The 21,652-nt window shown below is 38.2% G+C and overlaps 1 protein-coding gene, 1 long non-coding RNA gene and 1 other non-coding gene across 7 annotated transcripts in view; 2 read left to right on the top strand and 1 right to left on the bottom strand.

The window, feature by feature from the left end:
* LOC120486793 (uncharacterized) overlaps positions 1-8,918 on the top strand; it is an 11,750-nt gene extending 2,832 nt beyond the window's left edge. For 3 of the 4 annotated variants that reach the window (XR_016169739.1, XR_005624287.2, XR_005624288.2), the window contains exons 2-3: positions 8,334-8,443; positions 8,800-8,918. This is a non-coding gene — a long non-coding RNA (uncharacterized LOC120486793). Of the gene's footprint in view, positions 1-5,752; positions 5,890-8,333; positions 8,444-8,799 lie in introns of all 4 variants that reach the window. The other variant, XR_016169737.1, reaches the window with a different exon arrangement.
* Positions 6,071-6,143, top strand: trnaa-agc (transfer RNA alanine (anticodon AGC)). The gene has a single exon. It is a non-coding gene; the product is annotated as a tRNA-Ala (tRNA).
* tm6sf2b (transmembrane 6 superfamily member 2b) lies at positions 8,440-21,652 on the bottom strand. 2 transcript variants are annotated; one of them, XM_039682944.2, is made up of 11 exons: positions 21,157-21,647; positions 20,418-20,539; positions 18,138-18,241; positions 14,819-14,916; positions 14,629-14,732; positions 13,679-13,761; positions 13,475-13,599; positions 13,281-13,382; positions 13,110-13,202; positions 10,758-10,877; positions 8,440-8,983 (listed from the first exon to the last, which is right to left on the bottom strand). In XM_039682944.2, the coding sequence occupies exons 2-11, from the start codon at positions 20,501-20,503 to the stop codon at positions 8,774-8,776; spliced, it is 1,125 nt and encodes a 374-aa protein (XP_039538878.1). In that variant the 5' UTR covers positions 20,504-20,539; positions 21,157-21,647; the 3' UTR covers positions 8,440-8,773. The 2 variants fall into 2 exon arrangements, with proteins under 2 accessions (XP_039538878.1, XP_088991164.1); XM_089135038.1 differs by lacking the exon at positions 8,440-8,983 and adding an exon at positions 9,755-10,642 and having other exon boundaries at positions 21,157-21,652.

Below are 21,652 nucleotides of genomic sequence, written 5' to 3'. Positions count from 1 at the left end.
ACACAGTTTTCTTTGGGGCCGAAAATAATAAACTCCGATTTATTTTCATTTAAGTTTAAGAAATTACTTGAAAGCCATGACTTCAGTTCATTTAGACAATCTAGCAGCGGCTGAAGAGTATATTTGTTGTTACGTTGCAAGGGCAGGTAGAGCTGTGTATCATCGGCATATAGATGAAAAGAAACACCATGTTTTTTAAAAATAGCAGCCACAGGGAGCAGATACAAAGAAAACAACACAGGCCCAAGGATTGAACCCTGAGGAACACCACAACCAAGGTGCTTGTTAGTGGATGAGTAATGTCCCAAGTGAACAGTAAAACATCTATCTGACAGGTAAGAGTGAAACCACTGTAAAACAGAACCGCGAAGTCCTACACAAGACTCCAAGCGTGACAGAAGAATGTTGTGGTCGACTAAATCAAAAGCAGCACTTAGGTCTAGCAGGACCAAAGCCATTTGTTTTCCTGAATCAGTGGTGAGATAAATATCATTTAAGACTCTTAAAAGAGCAGATTCAGTGCTATGTAGTGCTTTAAAACCTGATTGATAAACTTCATTGATAGAATTCTTCAACATGAAAGACTGTAATTGAGCCAATACAACTTTCTCCATAATCTTTGAAATAAAAGGAAGATTTGAAATGGGTCGAAAACTGGAAAGAGATGAAGGTTCAAGATTAGTTTTTTTGATATATGGTGTTATCGCAGCATGTTTAAGGCGGACTGGAACAGTGCCCATATATAAGCATTTATTAATGACTGATAATAGACCTGGACCAATTGCATCCATTGTTTGTTTGATGAAATGTGAAGGAACAATATCATGTGGACATGAAGTGGGCTTAAGGCAGTCCACAATTTCCTTACAGGAGTGCAAGTTGAGTGGCTCAAACTCAGACCATGTGGAGGAGTATAACGGAATCTCTAACAGTGTGTATCCAGTCTGAGCCATTTGAGATCTAATATCCAAAACCTTGTTTGTGAAAAAGTTTCCAAAACTTTCACAAAGCGAGACAGAAGGCTCAGGGAAAAAAGTAACAGGTGGATTTAGAACAGAGTCAATAGTGGAGAAGAGGACACGAGAGTTATGCTTATTTTTCTTAATCAGATCAGAGAGATATTTACACTTAGCAGCTTTGGCTGCCCTCTGAAACGTAAAAAGTGAATCTCTCATAATTTCATAAGAGACCTGTAATTTGTCCTTTTTCCACTTGCGCTCGGCCTGTCGGCAGGCCTGTCTGAGAGAGCGCACTGATTCATTAAGCCAAGGAATTGGTACTGATTTACGAAATTTAAGCTTTAATGGAGCAATACTGTTCAAGATAGAAGCACAAGTAGAGTTAAAATAACTGAGATGTTCGTCCGCATCCAAGTTATGTAGAGTAGATTCTGTTTCCGAAGAGTTCCATACCTCGCCAAATGCTACCTTGAACTCCTCACTGGAACGTGTTGTAAAGTTACGAGACATACGCCCCATGGATTGATTGTTTAGAGTTTGACCAGAATATGGAACAGAGAAAAGTACAGGCATATGATCAGAAAAATTGGCATTGCTAATAGTGATATCTGAAACAGATAGTCCATGGGTTAAAATCAAGTCCAGAGTATGACCTTGTTGATGCGTAGGGCCAGTTACCCACTGAACAAGGTCAAAAGACTCAATAAGATTTAAAAACTCCCTGGACAAAGTTAAAGTTGTACAACAGACATGAATATTAAAATCACCAATCAGTAGTATTTTATCATGAGCAATAACAATATCCCCCAGAAATGCAGCAAATTCATTAATAAATTCTGAATTATGTTTAGGAGGACGATATAACAAAGCAACAGTGACAGGGTTAGCTAGTAGTATTTGAAAGAGTTGCACCTCAAAGCTGTTATATGAGTCTGTGGATAAGGATCGGCACGGAAAAGTGTTTTTGAAGACAGTCGCGAGCCCCCCGCCGCGGCCAGATGAGCGCGGGGTATTTAGAAAGTTACAATCCTGTGGTAAAAGTTCAGCAAGCGAGCTTGATTCGCCAGGTTTAATCCATGTCTCAGTGACACAAAGGAAGTCCAGAGCTTGTGCAGTAAAAAGGTCGTTTAAAATGAAAGTTTTGTTTATCAGCGACCGTGTGTTGATAAGGGCCATCTTCAGTGCAGATGAGTCACTTACCGCTTGCGTTGCTCGGCACAGTGGTCGAAGGTAGCGGAGATTAGATCCGTCACGGTGGAGACGATGTTTCGTCCTCTGAAGACGCGTGGAACTAATAACAGGGATAATCGCGCGAGGCTGCTGGAGCTGAGCCTCGGAAAAACGCCATCCTGCAACGTGTCCATGGACCTGGCCTCCCAACGAGTAGAATTGGCACCTTGCACTATTCTCCCGAGCCGATACAGCTCTTTGATGAACAGCGAAGCCTCCCCGTTTGCCGCGCCTCCTCCGGCGCTTTTTTCTAGGTAAGTCAGTAGGACACCTATACAGGTGTACTGGAAGGTTGGTCGGAAATGGCAATGGGAACGCTCTATATCCAGACAAACAGACAAAATGAGAACGGTCCGATAAGTACGATCTAAACCAGCTTAATGCCTGTCCCTGGACACCGGTGAAGTTTTGTAGTCGATCCAAGAGTATTATATGATCTATAGTGTCGAACGCAGCGCTAAGATCAAGTAGGACTAGTATTGAGATACAGCCTTGGTCAGAAGCTAAAAGTAAATCATTTGTAATTTTAACTAGCGCAGTTTCTGTACTATGATGCGGTCTGAATCCTGACTGGAATTTTTCATAGATATCATTTTCTTGCAAAAAAGAGCACAATTGAGCGGACACTACTTTTTCAAGTATTTTGGACATAAATGGAAGATTTGAAATGGGTCTGTAATTTGCCAAGTTATTTGGATCTAATTGCGGTTTCTTAATGAGCGGTTTTATTACAGCCAGCTTGTATATTTTTGGGACATGACCTAAAGATAAAGACGAGTTAATAATATTGAGGAGAGGCTCTTCCACTACAGGTAATAGTTCTTTCAGTAGTTTAGTGGGTATTGGATCTAATAAACAAGTTGTTGGTTTAGATGCAATGATAAGTTTATTTAGCTCCTCCTGTCCTATCGTTGTAAAGCGGTTTAGTTGTTCTAGAGGGGCCATAATTGAAGCTGAATCATAAGACACCATAGCGGATTGTACATTTATAATTTTGTTTCGGATGCTTTCTATTTTCGCATTGAAGTAATTCATAAAATCATTACTACTAAACTGTAAAGGTATATTTTGCTCTGGTGATGTCTGTTTATTTGTTAGCCTAGCCACGGTGTTAAATAAAAACCTTGGATTATTTTGGTTATTTTCGATTAGTTTGCGGAGATGCTCAGCCCTGGCTGTTTTTAGTGTCTTTTTATAACGTGACATACTGTCTTTCCACGCGATTCTAAAGACCTCTAAATTAGTTTGTTTCCATTTACGCTCTAAGTTGCGAGTTTCTCTCTTGATAGCATGCGTAGCACTGTTGTACCACGGTGCTTTAATTTTCTCTCGAACCTTTTTTAATTTAATTGGCGCAACAATATCTAATGTACTAGTAAGAATGGTGCTTAAACTGCTAGTCATTTCCTCTAATTCATCTGTTTGTTTGGGTTCACTTAGCAGCTTAGATAGATCAGGTAAGCTATTTGAAAATCCATCTATAGTGGTTGGAAGGATTGTTCTGCCTGGTCTATAACGTGGCGCAACATGACATATTTCAGCAGTACGTATTATGCAAGTCACCATGTAATGATCAGTGACATCATCGCTTTGCGGTATAATATCTATATCAGTTGGATCGGTTCCATATGATATAATTAAATCTAGTGTATGATTTAGACGATGAGTGGGACCACTGACGTTTTGTTTGACCCCAAAGGAGTTTAATAAATCTGTAAACGCAGCCCCTAAAGCATCATTTGTATTATCTACGTGTATGTTAAAATCTCCAGCAATTATTGCTTTATCGACATTTACCAATAGATCCGAGAGAAAGTCTGCGAACTCTTTTAGGAATTCAGCATATGGCCCTGGAGGTCTATATACAGTAGCCAGGGCTAGAGATAATATAGATTTCCTTTTTACATCTAAGAGCGTAACATTTAGCACAAGTACTTCAAATGAATTAAACCTGTGACCTGTTTTCTGAGTAATATTAAAAATATCTTTATAGATTGTTGCAACACCGCCGCCACGACCGATCAGACGAGGCTCATGTTTATAACAGTATCCTGGCGGAGTAGATTCGTTTAGACCGAAATACTCATTTGGTTTAAGCCAGGTTTCAGTAAGGCACAGAACATCGAAGTTATTGTCTGTGACCATTTCATTTACGATAACCGCCTTAGGTGTGAGCGATCTAATGTTTAGGAGACCTAGCTTTAGAAATTGTTTTTGTTGACTGATATTTAGATTTTCTGGTTTAATTACAATAAGATTTTTGCTAGATCCTACACTAGATTTATTGTTTGGCTTCACTAAACGAGGAATAGACACAGTTTCTATATAATGTTCCACACTATGCTTATTAGTTAAGTTTGGACCGCAAAGGCTGTAATTTGGACTTTTACTCATTAGTCATCTGGTGCGTAATGTCTTGGAAATGTTGTCCGACAGCACAGCCGCTCCGATTCGGCTGGGATGGAGACCATCTGTGCTGTACAGCCTCGGTCTTTCCCAAAACAGATCCCAGTTATTTACAAAGTGCAGCCCCTGTTCATTACACAATGACATTAACCATTCATTTAATGCAAAAAGTCTACTGAACCTTTCATGTCCTTGTCTGTACGTGGGAAGCGGTCCAGACACGATGATCGCTGCTTTAGGCGCTGTGCTGCGTACCGTCTCGATCAGGCTCCTGTAGTCCTTCTTCAGAACCTCCGTCTGCCGCAGCCTGATGTCGTTCGCTCCCGCGTGCAGCACAACAGCTCCGACGCGCTCGTCCCCGTTCAGGATCTCGGGAACCTGTGCAGCAACATCAAGAACACGAGCACCAGGAAAGCAGTGAGTGCGCACTTTACCTTTATCCGAATTAGCGCGGACATGGCGGACTATGGATGTGCCGATGATCACGGCGTCATCGCGTTCCGGCTCGCGAAGAGGGGAGAAGCGGTTCCGGGTGGAGATCTCGAAGACCGGGAGGGGCGGAGAGGCAGCTCTGGTCCTGGCTCGAGTCTTCCGCTGTGTGATCCATGGTCCATGTTGTTTCGGTGCCGGAGTGAATGAAGCCTTAGATGATCGCATCTTCCTCGGCAGAGTAACGTACGGCGTAGATGAACTCGGAGTCAAAGAGTGATTTGATTTGTTAGCGTCGGCGCGTGATGCTTCAAGCGTTGAGCGCCGATCCAGCAGCTCGGCTTGCTTCACCAGCAGACCGCGGATCTGTTTCTCGACGTATTCCAGCTCCTGCTTCACCGTGAAGAGCTCGAATGTGTCTTCATCTGCACTCAAAGGTAATGTTAGACACGCATCTGATATGTTCGCCATTATAACGGATGATCAGTAAATTAGTAGTGATACTACAACTATCACTACTAATTTAGGATTGAAATGTCGGAAATAACCAGGATTCAGTGAAACGGGTGTAAAATGAGACGATCAAATAGGCGAGAGGGCACGCGTGGAATGCTAGCGGGCTAAAGGCTAGTAGCCAGGATTTAGGGAGGTTGGATATAAGTAGCGATATCAAAGCAATCCAATTGTTTTTTATAAGGAATACTATCGAGGATTAGATTACAAATTAGTCGCAAACTCTGTGCTTTTTAGCTTTATTCGACAGGTTTATATAGTAATTTAGTCGTGGATATTTAACGTTAACCTCGAATCCCACGACAACCTAAACTTATTTTTTAAACATTCACGGACCTTTTCCATGCAATTTGTGAGTATGTTTTGAGTTTGGGTCTGGTAAATGGCCCATATTTTATTAAGAAGATTTGTTAAAATAACGTCGTATTTTATTCTCGACTATAATGAATAAATAAAGTTATGTTTTATACATGCGTTAGAGATCAAGAGAGGTTGATGGTAAATACTTCCAGAATTGAAGGGGTTAACCGGAAGGGGAATTAGCTCAGATGGTAGAGCGCTCGCTTAGCATGCGAGAGGTAGCGGGATCGATGCCCGCATTCTCCAATGTTTTCTTTTTTTCTAGTCGGAGAGTTAAAATGATAATGTTTATTTTAGTAGTCAGTATCTGTCAGCAATATCCATGTTGCAGAACTGAAGTAATGCACTATATATGTGTGTGTCTATTTAATTTTTTGAACAATTTGTTGGCCTAATGATTAATCGATTAACAATAGGCTATGTGTAGCATGCAGCTTGTAATGCTACATAGACATATGACTAGACCTCACCTTGGATACGACAGTTCATTGGAACGAATGCGTCAATAGAGCCGCCATCTTGAAACAGGGGAGCCCCTCCACTTTAATGCATCAGCGTCAATGTAGTAGACAGGTCTAACGCAAATAAAATCACCATAAATCATCATGAATGCGATTTTTCTTGTTTTTTTTTTTTTTGGTTTGTTCCAAAGGTCAGACATGTATTTATCATTGATTCCAGAAAGATGTTTTTATTATTATTATTTTTAAAAAACATTCTTCCTAGTTCAGATTTCATCCGTGAACATCATACGCTGCACAAAAGTCCGCCACCATCAATGAATTCGAAGTAAAGGCAGAGATAGCAGTGTTACCTAGCTACTTCCTATGACAAGACCCCTGTTCCAAGATGGCGGCGGTTTTAAAGCATGCTTAGAACCCCCAGGTGAGGTCTAGTGTATATAGGTGTGTTCCATTCGACAGGGTCCCTACGCAGTGTTCCAATATTATGAAGCTGCAGACTCGGAGCCTGCATCTACAGTCCCCCACCGAGAGTCCCGCATTCTCAGACCCCTCATTTTTCGAACACAGCGCCTCCTGCTGTTCAAAAGATCGAATAACACCCGCACACAGAGTACAGTGCACGCTTATCCAAATGCAATTAAAAACAATAGGATGCAATATTACGGTCTTCAAATAAATTATCCAATAAATATTTGCGTTCCCTGCTTAATGCAGGTGCCAAAAAACTCATTGTTACTGATGGAAGGGATACAATTACAGATTGAACTATCTTCTGAAAAATAGTCTATGTGATATTTTATTGCTACAATGTTTGGTTTTTTTATATATATATATTTTTTATTCAAAATTAAAGAAAAAGAAAGAAAAAAATCAAATTCATGTTGCACTGCTCTGACTGTAAGTGTCCCTTGAGATGTTTTTGAACTTTGGACAACATTGTGGGTTTGAGATATATGGGGGCACAAAATGGGCAGTAAAAATAACTGCAGCATTTATGACATATAAAAAAGTCCGAGGTTAAAGGCTAACGTTAGCTATCAAAATATTTTCGGGGTAAAGAGGGCGAAAAAACATAACGGCTCAAATCTTGTTACAAACTACCTTTACAAATATTAAATGGACTATTCTTATTGTATCGATTAGCTAAATTAGTTTTATTAAAAAATAAATCAAACGAGCTATTACGATTCTCTAAATAAAATTGAAGACAGCCTACTCACGTTTTGGCTTAAGTTCTGTTTATCTGATACAATTTGATAGGAGGCGCTGACTCGAAAAACGAGGGGTCTGAGAATGCGGGACTCTGGGTGCAGGGGGACTGTAGATGCAGGTCTCCGAGTCTGCAGCTTCATACTACTCCAGTGTTCACTGCTCCCTACTCCTTGAACACGGTATATCAGTTGAAGTGGACTTTACTGACTTCCTGTGAAGTGATGTATCGATGTTCCCTTATTCCCTATGCCGTTTGCAGTGCCCTTCGAACTGAACATCTTTGTTCCCTTCGAATTGAAATCTCACTTAAGATGGCGAAATACCCTGTGAAGTCCACTTCGCAGTCTACTTACGGTCCAATGGAACGCTCCTTATGTCTATGGTGATGCTATTGATAGCTTGACTTCTTTATTTAAATTTAATTTATTAATTACAATATTTTGATCGACCAAAACAACAGTTTGATATTTTTGTATGTTATATATTGACTGAATGATTTACTCTGGCAGGTTCCAGTGTGACAATATGACTTACAGTTTTATATGATCGATGAACTGTATCTTGTTTTCCTGTCCAACAGTAAAAGTGTTTATTCATTTTTATAGCCACTGGAGCCACTTTTATAGCCACTTTATTATTCATGGAGTCTCCCTATGTTATACACTACATTAAGACTTCCACTACTACGTCAACATTGAAATGATCGGCTAGGTTAGTTTCTCTTGTGTAGCTTGACAGACTTCTGTTCTAATTCCACTAGGACTGATTGGATCTCACTCACTCACAGTGCTGTTTGTGTGTGCAAGCAGAAATGTTGTGCACTGCTCCTTATCAGCATGAAAAAGCCGCTGAGCAAGGGTTACTTTTAAGGTTAGTAGTTGTAGAACTCAACCCTGCTGATGTAATCATGTACATACAACGTATCCAGAAGAAGGATGGTTTATAGGATAATTGTTTATTAGCTATGAGACCAGCCAATTACTCATGAAAGGAGTTATGATATTTGTGTGGAAGGGGAACAGAAAGCTAGAACTAGGAAAATGCACTGGAAAGGCATCAGATTTTTATAACAGAGAAGAGAATTATCTGTTTTGACATGTATGTTTTTTTTAAAGGAATAGTTCACCTGTGAGTAAATGATGACAGAACTTCCATATTTGTGTGAACTATCCCTTTAAAGTTGAGGTTTTCTCTGTGGGTTTAACTTGATTTCTTCTCACTGTTAGTTTGGCCCACAGGTGCAATGGAGAGGAAGTAGTCCGGCTCGCGTTTGCAGCGCAGGGCGAGCAGAAGAGGACCGACTGCATACAGCAGGTTGAGGAGGAGGACTGGCACCAGGGCCGTGGTGGGAATCCTGTACATTTCTGCAGTGCGTGAGTGCAGAGACGCTCCGATATGAGACCACTGGCACTGCGGTAAACAGAAGCACAAAGCAATCCGGTCGGATTCACAAAGCAATCTTATGAATGGAATGTTTCTTAACTGCTGTTTAATAGGCTCTATGCACGGCGGTATTTCCGTTGAAGGTTTAAGGATGCTCGATAACTTCTGCCAATCGTAGACTCCAATGCAATACTGAGAATTTATATTTAATTTTATACTCCATGGTTATACTAAAGAAACATTAGTCACAAAAACAGACACCCCTCGTTGTGTTTATGCTTCTTTTTAAAATTATATTAAATAAACATAACTATATATAAAATTACATCTAAACGTATGAAAGTTTCGTTTCAAAGACGGGAGGACGTATATTTTGAAGACTCTGCCATAATCCCGTTTTCCTCTGCTTTAATCTCCCCAACCGAAAACTGAAGAGCATCCGTGTGTCAAATGTGGAACTTATGCATGCATATAGCTCATTAAAAGTATTCCCAAAAGAATTTATTAAAAATATTTTTTTTCTCAAGATTGTTCTTAAGAAGAATTTGAGTTCCTGAAAAGGATTTTTTTTAAAACCATTCTAAAAAAAAACATTCTTTCAAACTTAGAATTTATTTTATAGGGACACTCCACCGTTTTTGAAATAGGGCATATTCACAGTGTCCCCTACATTAAATTAGTTTGGCAAAAGCATTTTTTTCAAAATGTATGTATTGTCTTAGTTTGGCAGCTCCGACGCTAGCTTAGCTTAGCATAATGAATGGAATCCTATGTTGCCAAGTAGCATGTCATGAGTAAAAGTGATAAAAATAACTAAAAAACAAAACCTAATTACTTCCTGTGGCCTGTGTATTCACAACGAGTACAAATATCATTTCAAATTTAGACTAGGCGATTAGATAGGCAGATATTGATCAGGGACTATTTAGGGTGAATCACAGGCGAAAGCACTGCTACTTGGGCGCAGTCATATCACGCAACACCTGAAATACCCCAACTTCTGTCAAATTAGCGGCGTGAATATTAACAGGCTATTTTTACGACAGTAGACGTAGTGAATGGTAATTGCCATGGGGGATTTTTTGCGGGACTAAGAGGGGGACTTGACCACAAGAAGTAATCAGGTTTTTTTTTTTTACTCGCGACATGCTACTTGGCAACATAGGATTCCATTCATTATGCTAAGCTAAGCTAGCATCGGCGCTGCCAAACTAAGACAATGCAAAAAATGCTTTTGCCAAACTATTTTAATATAGGGGACGTTGTTAATAAGCCCTATTTGGGCTTATTAACAATGTCCAGCACATCCTAGCATTGTTGGCTGCCAGATCCAGCACATTCTAGCATTGTTGGCTGCAATGTTCTGAACAGCCAAACACCACTTTTAAAATGCTAGAATCTAGTTTTATATTGCACTTTTGTAAAGTTTAATGATGTGAATTAAAGGACCTTGCCATGTATTTGTAGAAGTTTCTGCCTATGGGTAGATGAACAGACGGCAATGACATCCTCTCAGTTCATTAGTATGTAGAGCTGGAGATCTACAGTGAAACTCCTTGAGTCCCATTCTGGAGGTCTTTGATTAGGAATGCTGACTGCTCAGACCTCATACTGGGAGTTAAAGCAATGCTGGATGAGCTTGTTCAGACCAGGCCTTTGATCGTGGCTCTGTTTGATGGTCCCCTTCTATAACATCAGCATATAGTAGATGAAAATCTCTAGATTCACCCAGACACTATATGGAGGAAGTTTGCAGATGCTTTCTTGCTTTCTCCTTTTGGAGACGTTTCCCATGTCTTACCTGTAAAATGGCACCTGCTAAATACACCGTCCAATCGAGCATCCAAGTGCAGCCAGGTGTGCACAGCCCATATGCAAATGAAGCTAGCATCGGGAGCGCATGGAAGAGGAGCAGCAACATCTGGAGCAGAAAAGACATCATGCAACAAGTATTATTTGAGTCTGAGTGTCAACACTACATGCCTTGCCTTTACACGCCAGTGCTTTGATGGCAAATTAATGCGGTCCAGCTCAAGTCCCAAGGGCACCAGCGCTGCCGCAGCAATGCACTCCCGCTGAATACAGATCAGTCCGACTGCACTGAGTTCACGCCATCATTCCTACTTATTGAGGCTTAAAAACACAAACAAGGAAGCATACCCACGATTAGACCCTAAACAAAGCCTGTTTGTGTTGCATAGCACGTGGTGACTTTCGATGGAGTTATAACAAGCTGTGAAAGTCATGGAATCTAGACATAGCCTACCTTTAGAGAATTTATTGCTATTGCTTGACTTTAAATAGGGACTTGGACCACTAGAAAATGTTTATTAAAATAAAACAAATATTTAGAACAAAAAAATTTGCTAATTTTATATTTAAGTTTTATATTAAGTTATGAATAAAACTTTTTGATGCATTTAAGTTATATTAAAAAATGTATTTATAAACAAAATAAGCACTTTATTTTCTGTATATAAATAAACAACAAATTTCTTGATTAAACTAAGTTTTTATATTTATATTTTGAATATTAATTTATAATACATTATATTAAGAAAAGTATGTGCATTAGTTCTAGTTTTATTTGTAGTGCTTACTTTATATTTTTAATGTAAGCTAATAAAATAAAGATATGCAATTAAGATAAATTATTTTTTTAAATAAATTATTATATAATTTAAATAAAATTATAAATTATTATTTATTAATTATTTTTCAAATAAATTATATAATTATTTATCTATAACTTAAAATAAATACAGTATAAAGTAGAAGTTAAGGCAACATGAATAATAATTAATAAAATAGAAAGTAAATTTTAACCCTCTGTTGCTCTTCATAATTAAAAACTAATGTTTTTTGAATACTTCATCGGACCTTGGTAAAAATTTTGGGACAATGTCACACACACAAAAAAATCATGGACATGGTTTAAAATGGTCCTGAAAAGAATAGTCAGACGTGTGATCCTCATGGTCAAAAATGACCCCATTAGAAATGGTGGACATTTTTAATACCTGAACAAAATCTTATTGAAAGCTCATTGTTTGCGATATCAAGCTAATATCAAGATATTTGGAACATAACTTGTTTAGATTAATGGCTCTAATTTTCTTGCAGTTTTATAGTAAAACGTGTTTTTGAAAATATATTTTTCAAATAAAAATATTTTTATTTGCATTTTTCAAAACAATAAACAAAAAAAATTCAATTCAGCAATAATTTTCCAAATGTCATCTTTAAAAAAGAGATTATAAATACAGTATAAATATAATTTAGAACCATAAAATCCCCTAAAAATACAAAATATTAAATAAAAAAAAAACATTAACTAAAATAGTACATTGATTTCATAGGGGGAAAAAAATTGTCATTTTTGACCGCCATGTGAAGAAGTTAAAATAATAAAAAGGGAATATTTCTAGTAATTATATATATAACAATATTTTTTTACTTATTAATTATAATACTATATAAAAAAATACATATTTTTATCTTTATATAATTTTATATAACACGATTGTCTTCCTTTATGAGTTGGATCAATTTGAGTGAAGATAACAGTAAGAGGAGTTTACCATGCCCAATGTCTATAAATATTCTCAGCGACGCTCTTCCATCCCTGAGAGCAGAGGTATTATGCGATTGAAGCAGGTCTCTGTCCCCTGAACAAACATGCGTGTTGGAGTCCCTCCGTTCCTTATCAAACACATTACCACGCATGTCACACTCCCTCCGACACGTTTGAGTTGATGGAGGGGCTCAGCCAGGACTCATGGGTGGGATTAGCTTATCAAGTTCTCACAGCACATCTTCTGCCTGATCGATGGGTCACCATTGTGCCCCGGCTCCAGCTAGAACAAGGACTTTTGATAACCTATTGACCGAGCTAAAACCTAAATCTAAACAAAAACATATGCACAATACCGTGGTCGGTTGACACAGGAGGGATATTCTTGGACAACCTAAGGTGACAATAAGCCACCCACCTTATTGAGTGCTAATGATGAGTAATACCTTTCTAGAAGGTGCCGTACAGTCATTTGGAGGAGATTAATGCTATAAAGCTAAGTGTATCACGAAGCAAAGTATGCCTTAAGCAGATCTGCCTGAATGTGATTTCTTTCTGAATATGTGAATGTGTGCTCACCATAACTTTGGGGAAGCCCACGGGATCCTTCAGATAAGGTTCATATTCTGTGACATATCTGTTGAGGATTTCCAACGGGCAATCAAGAACTGCCTGTATAGATAAAGATAGGAGTTTCAGATTCTGACTGAATTTTTGAACATACCAAGCGTATGATTACCACAAACTTACCAGTCCTCTAAAGACAGTGAATCCCATGGCAGCCACTAGATAAACCACAAAGAGCAGGTCCAGGGGACGCCATATTAAGGCTTTTTTCTGCTCACGTTCAGCCTGAGAGATACAAGCACCATTGTTCAACTGTTATGGATTGTGGAAAATATTAACTATTGACCAAGGTTGGTTCAGCGGTGTCTGGTTTTCACCTTGGATGCACCCACAAGAGGCATATCCCTTGGCCTGGAGAACAGGGACACTGCTCCCCATATGGGCACCAACAGAAAAGGCATGTTGAGCCAGAAGGCAGGGCGGATCTCTGAGCCATATTTACCTGCAAATAAAATGTACTTGAGAAGCTTCTTATATAATGCTTACCAGGAATTTTTGATCTTTTATTTATTTTGACTCACCAACTACGATTCCAGGTACAAACACAATCATGTTGCCGCACAGTGATCCAGCCCAAAAAAGGCCCAAAGTGCGATATTGTTGCCTGTGACAATAGGACACATTCATTTAGGTTTATAAAACGGTTAGTCAATACGGTTGGTCAATAGCTGTTTTATTCACAATAAAACCCTACTGTTGTATCCAACACACAACACAGCCTCATGAAAATGCGTATCTATACCACGAATGTCATTTTTCATGGCATTTATATGGCAAAAATGGTTTTTGCGTGCATATACGCACTAAAAAACCCTGGGGTAGGTTTAGGGGGGAGGGGGTGGGGAGTTCGTGCGTATTATACAGCAAAAAGTGCGTATCTTATTCACGCGAAAAACGTGTACCATATACACACAAAAACTGTTTTTCACGTATAAATGGCACGAGAAATGACATTCGTGCTATAGATACGAACTTTCATGAGATCGGGCTCGTTGTATCACGCTACACAACACCGCTAGCAACCACTCTTAGCAACATAAACATATGTTTGTTCTCATTGATATGTTAATTGAAGCTTGTATTGTGAGAGATTGAGTAAGCGAGTGTACCTGCCTTTACAGTAGATATAGCATTTACCTTCAGGTCAGTCCGATATTCATAGTAAAAAATTCGTTTAAATGTTCGCTGCTATGCATCATTCTTTTAACAGTTAAAGGAATACATTTAAAAGAAAATAAATTTTTATTTATGTGGTAACCGTTTTATAAAAGCAATAAGGTACTCGATATTCTAGTGCTGTATTGTGAATAAGTCACGTGACTTATTTACGAAAAAGCACTAGCCCGCCCTCGCGTACCAATCTTGCTTGCATATCAACCTCCTTTTAAACACCACTGCATGTACTTTCATGACATGTTTGATCTTGCCAGATAGCGTCATCACCTTACTTCTAAAGAACTCAATTTCAAACCTGTTTGACATGCGGTGTACCAGTATCAGGTAGATGATGAAGTGCACTATACCATCCCAATAGCACATCATGATAGCATAGGGTGTACCAAGATACGGCTCCCCCTGGAGAATCAGCAAAACCATTGTCAGACAGGTAGGTTTAGACCGGGTAATCGAAATCAACTCGGCTTTCTCCTCACAATACTGACCGTTTTCTGGTAGAACTCCATGAATCCTGATGCGAAGCCATCGTATTCTAGAGCGCTCGTGAGGTCAATGACACACGTGAAGGAAAACTCTGCAAAAACTGAACAAAAAAAAAATTATTGGTTTTTGGTTAATTGCAACATTTTAGTCTACGTATAGAGCTTGAAGTAGAACTTGTCTACCGTCATCGACGAAATTTTGACTATGGCCACTGGAATACTCTTTTCTGATTGGTCATTCGCAGATGGCCCTCTGGAGTACTCTATTCTGACTGGCCAATTGCGGATGGCCCTCTGAAATACTCTATTCTGACTGGCCAATCGCGGATGGCCCTCTGAAATACTCTATTTTGACTGGCCAATCGCAGATGGCCCTCTGGAATACTCTATTCTGACTGGCCAATCGCGGATTGCCCTCTGGAATACTCTATTCTGACTGGTCAATCGCGGCTGGCCCTCTGGAATACTCTATTCTGATTGGTCAATCGCGGATGGCCCTCTGAAATACTCTATTTTGACTGGCCAATCGCGGATGGCCCTCTGGAATACTCTATTCTGATTGGTCAATCGCGGATGTCCCGCTGGAATACTCTATTCTGATTGGTCAATCACAGATGGCCCTCTGGAATACTCTATTCTGATTGGTCAATCACGGATGGCCCTCTGGAATACTCTATTCTGATTGGTCAATCAAAGATGGCCCTCTGGAATACTCTATTCTGATTGGTCAATCACAGATGGCCCTCTGGAAAACTATTCTGATTGGTCAATCACAGATGGCCCTCTGGAATACTCTATTCTGATTGGTCAATCACGGATGGCCCTCTGGAATACTCTATTCTGATTGGTCAATCATGACATCCAGTGTTCCCCACTTCTAGTAAGTAATAATAGAAGAACCTTTTCTTTCTCAGAAAGTAACAAACTGCTCTCAGCTATAACAAAGATCATTTTCAATCACTTTTGTTACATTTGAATGGCAGGCTTTACAAGAAAAAATGCATCTCCCCCAGTGGGATTATGAGCTGGGCTTCATTGGCACTTTCGAATCGCTGAATTGAAATGTTTTCGTCCTTAACTCTAAGCCTTCTGTGATGTGCATTGGGGGGAAAAACTCACCAATAAGATGTTGCAGCGCTCAACTGCCCTATCAAGAGTTAACTAGCCTACCTTTATTCTTGCACTCTTTATTAACAGGATTTCACTCTTACTGACTATTGATTTCAGGCAAGGTGGGGGAGGATAATGATATCTACCAGTCGAGGTGTGAACAAGAGTCTTTTTTTTTCAGGTTTAAAGTGCAGATGTGCCAAAAGGGCACTTTGCGGAGACAGAGAATACCCCATGCGGCATTTCCTAAGCATCTGGGTGACAAATAATGAGTGGCAAGGGACATGAAGAAAGAAAATCCAAAGCATGGAGGGAAAAATAATGACTGTAAATGTCACCACTGAAATCTCAGACACTGGATTTAAAGGAATATTTCATTTAGACATTAAAATTCTGTCATCATTTACTTTAACCTCACGTTGTTCCAAATCCGTATCCTAGGGAACAGAAATATATTCTAAAGCACAATCCACGTGACATGAGTGAACGCAGCTATTTAAAAAAAATTCTGACGAAAATATGTTCCATGAACGATGTATAAAGTTTTTGTTTTGAGAACATTATAAGAGATCACTTTGAACAAACATTTTTATTAATCTTACTGGTATACATTTGTTTGGAAGAACCTTGCCAGAAAATGTTCAACACGATAGAAGCTTAGTGGAATGTTCATATTGCTCTTTTTCATAAAATAAGAGAATGACAAAAAGCACAAAATGTGGTTAAATAACAGCTTTTTCATGTTTACGTTAACCATTCCTTGAATAATCTTCTTTTCCGAGCGAAGCTCTCAGAAATATGGAATTTGTTGCTTCATTGTGAAGGAAACTGAGGGTGTAAAAGTAAAGACAGGTGTGTTATTGTAACACAAATACTTTTCTTGTATCCAATTTCATGGTTGGATTGCCAGACTAGATATTGTCCACTGCCATTCTTCTAGCGTGCACGAGTATCTGAGTGACAGCTTCGTAGATATGACTGCTCAAAGAGAAGTGTTGCATTGCCGTCTGCCGAGCACAGATTCACAGTCTGATATTGAGTCCCTCTCCGTCTTTCTTGCTTTCCCTTTTCTCCCCAAGCCCTTTAAATCCATAGGGGTCTTGGTTTAGTTTACTTGCATTAGGTGTGATAATGGAAATATCTTCTCTTTCATCACGACAGGGGTGGAATGACATGTGCCAGAAGACATTGTCACCTTTCAGTCACTAATCCATGATAACACCACTATCTTTTTGTGCATTACATTGCAAAATCTGACAATTTTCTGAGGGGGAGATTGAGTTTGTGTTTATTTATTTGGGGGGTTTTCACATTTCATTTGCCCACAGGAAACTGCAGTGGACATATATATGAGAATTTAAACATTTGAGGGGAATCCTACTAAGTGTTTTATGTATTGTGTTTACAATTAAATTATATTTTCATTCTTAGTTTGACAAATAGTTTGAGTGGATGGGTATTTTTTTCTTTTTAAATGTGATATTTACCTCAGGTTTCTCCTTTGAAAAAAACTAGGGATGCACGATATATCGGCCACATTATCGGTATCGGCCGATATATGATCATTTTCAATGTTATTGTTATCGGCCCAACAAGAACATTCAGCCGATATATAAAAGCCGATAAATAATCAAATATTTCCTTCAGCTGAGGCACTTTAGATGCGCACTGTTCAACATGATGCTTTTAAATTGCTTGAAACACGATTGAAATCACTTAAAGAAAGGAAAATCCAGTTAAAGTGCAAAATGTGCAGCGCAAGTCTACACAACATTAAAAATAAGAACATCATAATTGTGTTTGTATCTTGACTTTTAATGAGGAGACTTTTTTATAATCAGACTCTCAAAAATTAGATTATTTAGATTTATCGGCCAATATATTGGTTATCGGCTTTCAAATATAAAGGATTATCGGTTATCGGTATCGGCCAAAATTGTCATATCGGTGCATCCCAAAAAAAAAAAAACGTTATTCGTGGCTAAATTTACTACGGAGTTTAAATTGCTTCCGCATTCAATATAGTAAAAACAAGTAATTGATCCAGATGTATGGGACATTGCTACCACAGGAACAGGAAGGTGACGTGATCATATTTTTTGATCATCATATAAATAAACATCATATGTTTATTATTTTGAGGGTCAGAATAAAATATGGAATGCGTATTTGGCATATTTCAAAAGTCAATAGATCAAATCAGAGCTCATACCATAGAACAACGGATCTTTAGGGGGATTGTAGCGAGTAGCAAGGTAGACCATGAAGAACACGGCCACAAGAACAGCCACCCCGATTTCCAGAATAACCACTGGCCTGCAAATACAAAACATTATGAACATGAGTTAACATAAAATCAATTAACTTTCTGTGATTGACAAAATAGTCAACTAAAATGTAAACGCGCTCATATATGGACAGAGGAAGCTGAGAGCGTGACAATTAACTTAAGTAGTTCTCAAAAGTTCTCTGGGGGCGAAATCTTAGTGATTTCTCTTCTGTAAAATTGCCGTACACCGACAAGTGTTTTAAAAGTAGGCTATACAGAGGAAAAGATAGCAAGACAGACAAAAAGCGACGGGATCAAAAAGAAGCAAGGCGAGAGAGAGAGAACACTACACTTACACTGTTTTATCATTGATTTTTGTTGTCGGTAGGCTATGTGCAGTAACTTGCCATTTTGTGACATTTCGAGCAATTTTTTTTGCTCAAAATGACACAAAACGACCCAGCGCGATTGTCTATAAGTATTGAGGTCTTTGCATTCACATGATGCTTAACATCTGACATGATGTAATATTAATTATTTAGATGATTTAAGTAAAGCACATGCCTACTAAAATTAGATATTGTTTGAAATGTAACACAAAGGCAAAGGAAATCGATATTAATCAACTTAAAGATTTCTAATTAAAGCTACTGATAAATATGTTTAGGTTTTTACTTGGTAAATTTAGGCTACTAGCATTTTCTAAGTGAAAAAAGTTAGCTATAGCTTTAGCTATCCTACTCCATTTTTTTTCAATGTATCAACACTAATTACGTGATTACACAATATATGATACATTTCAGTAAGTTGTACTGGTTCTTTCAACATAATATCTTATGTTAATTCATGTTTAGGCTATTTTGTACTGTAACTAGTATCGATTCACCCGCGCGCTTGCATTTACCTTGCGCTACACAGTGAACTGTCACGCTACATTAAGAGCGCCAAAAACGATATTATTGTTTGAATCAGGTAATAATACTTACAAAATGAGCAGGTTGAGACTTAATATCATTTAGAAAGTAGCCTGCTCTGTCTTGTCTGTCAGCGTATTGTCCATGTCCTCTTTGTTCAATGTTTTTTTCATTCATTTTTCCCTTTAATTCTATTATTAGAATTTGGACTATTTCTATTATTCTATACTATATATGATCATTGTAGTATTAATAAAAAAATATTAAATATTTCATCAAGAATTATATCTTGAAGAACACCACCATTCTTTAAAGACTACATGTCTTGTCCACAATTAGCCTAACATATTCGACCATTCTCTTTCCTGTCTTCAGTAAGTCAGCAGAGAATGGTTTGGCAGAATTGTAATTATTCCAACACCCAGAGCACCAAATGAGATGGGCATGTGATAGTCGCCCTATCCAGCCTTTACTGAGACACTTACTGAGCTATTCAGACATAGAAAACGCCTTGTATTGTCCACGTATCCATATGAGAGTCAATGCAGCCTCTAACGGAGACTGTCGTTGTTGTTAATCATTGTAAATGAACGGTATAGAAATGACATACAGTGAAATACCAGTGAATTTCCATGACCTTTTCATAATTTGATTAGCCTAAACCGTTCAACTGCGAATCGGAATCAGTTCAGCTGACTCAAAAAAATAATGATTCTGCTTATCGGAATCAGTAATTGGTGACCTTCAGTAGCCTTTAAGATAGCAGAAACTCCAAATGAAATTGTGGCGAATTATAATATCTTAGGCTTTAGTTTAAAATTTAAATAGGCTTCTTTTTGTGATGTGTTAAGACAGCTTGGAGAGAGATGTGCACACAAATGTCTTCGTTTGCCAAGCGGATAGTAATTTTCTTGGCCTGTGCTGTTCTGTCGGGATATAATTTATACAATAAAAACGATTATTATTATAATAAAGCTACTGTTTTTTATATAATTTAAGTCAGTAGCTTGAGTCTAGAACAAATCAGTTACCACATATCCTTTCACTGCCCTCAAGTGGAAGAAATAAAGAAAAAGACACATTCGAGTAATAATTTTTGATGAGCATGCTTAATAAATTCTATCACCAGTCTACAAATTCTCTAGTAAAAGATCTATGATGTACAGACTGCTATAAAATATGGCATTAGGTAAAATGCATTTAATGTGACCAAAGTTGTTATTATAATGATTTGCACTATGTGCTTTTCAAACAAAGCCTTTGTTAAGAATGTATTATTATATGATTCTGTTAACCTTGCAATACTCACTCTTGAAATGCTGGAACATTGTTCATAGTGTAAAGGACACCAAGAGCCGTCAGGGAAAAGAGAAAAACGCATATCTCCTGTGCCATAACGTCTGCTTTGAAATCAGTTATTCAGGTCCACAGCTGAGGATCAACAAGTTGTTAAAGTCAGACATGTTAAAAAAATATTAGCATTCAGTTCTGTCTGTTACATCAGAATCTACACTTGAAAGTCTTCGGGGACTTTGCAAGTCAATAGATATTCTGCAGGTCTCTTGTGTTAGTCTAAAATAAACATCTACTTACCAAGGACACCCTCTCCAGAAAATGTGCATAACCCAATTTACAATGGCCCTGTGTGGGAATTGTAGGAGAATAATCGAGCCAAACAAAGGCGCTTTTGGAAATGTAATTTGATTTTGTCATACATTTACATAATCGTGTTTACTTTTGGTCTAATTTGTCAAATGCTTGTGTGCCAAAAAAGGAAAGCTCTGCCAAAGCTGTGGCAGCCAAAGAGGCTTTTGTTGGTCTGTAAGCTAAAGAATGTGAACTAGACTAAGGAGATTTCTAAAATGATTTGATAGATAAAAGTATTTTTTGGAGATACTAAATTATTATGGGACCTATAATTATTTTTAAAAGAAGAATTTTTTGGAGTTGACATTAATTTATCTTTGTACCCACTAGCCACTGTTAAGCGCTTGTTAAAGGAGTATTTCACTTTTTTTTTTAAAAAAAATTGCTGATAATTTACTTACCCCCATGTCATCCAAGATGTCCATGTCATTCTTTCTTCAGTCGAAAAGAAATTAAGGTTTTTGATGAAAACACTCCAGGGTTTTCTCCATGTAATGGACTTCAATGGGAACCAAACGGTTCACGGTCCAAAAGACAGTTTCAGTGCAAACTGTTCAAAGGGCTTTAAACGATTCCAGACGATGAATAAGTGTCTTATCAAGCGAAACGATCGCTCATTTAAAAAAAAAAAAAAAAGTTTAAGTTTTATAAGCTCATATGACTCTCCTATTCAAACTCAACGATGAACGAATCTTTTCCAGAGTCAACTCTTTCATTTCGTTCGTTGAATAAACCAAATGACACACAAAAAAAGATTCGTTCATTTTGATGAACGAGTTTGAAACACAACCGGTCGAGTCTTGAAGCAGACGGGCTACAGCAGAAGACGACACACCAGTGTCTTGCCTGTTTGTCTGACGATGACTCAATTTCTGCTGCGACATTCAGATGGTAGAG

The sequence above is a fragment of the Pimephales promelas genome, chromosome 2 (genome assembly GCF_988280905.1).
Source record: "Pimephales promelas chromosome 2, fPimPro1.hap1.1, whole genome shotgun sequence".
Lineage (NCBI taxonomy): Eukaryota > Metazoa > Chordata > Actinopteri > Cypriniformes > Leuciscidae > Pimephales > Pimephales promelas.
This window is presented reverse-complemented; position numbering and strand designations above follow the sequence as displayed.

Excerpts from the sequence above, each read along its gene's own strand:
- tm6sf2b (XM_039682944.2), bottom strand. The coding sequence starts at position 20,503 with ATGGCACAGGAGATATGCGTTTTTCTCTTTTCCCTGACGGCTCTTGGT. Across the intron at positions 18,242-20,417 it reads AATGTTCCAGCATTTCAAGA|GCCAGTGGTTATTCTGGAAA; the intron begins GTGAGTATTGCA and ends TTGTATTTGCAG. Across the intron at positions 10,878-13,109 it reads TGGGCTTCCCCAAAGTTATG|ATGTTGCTGCTCCTCTTCCA; the intron begins GTGAGCACACAT and ends TTTCTGCTCCAG.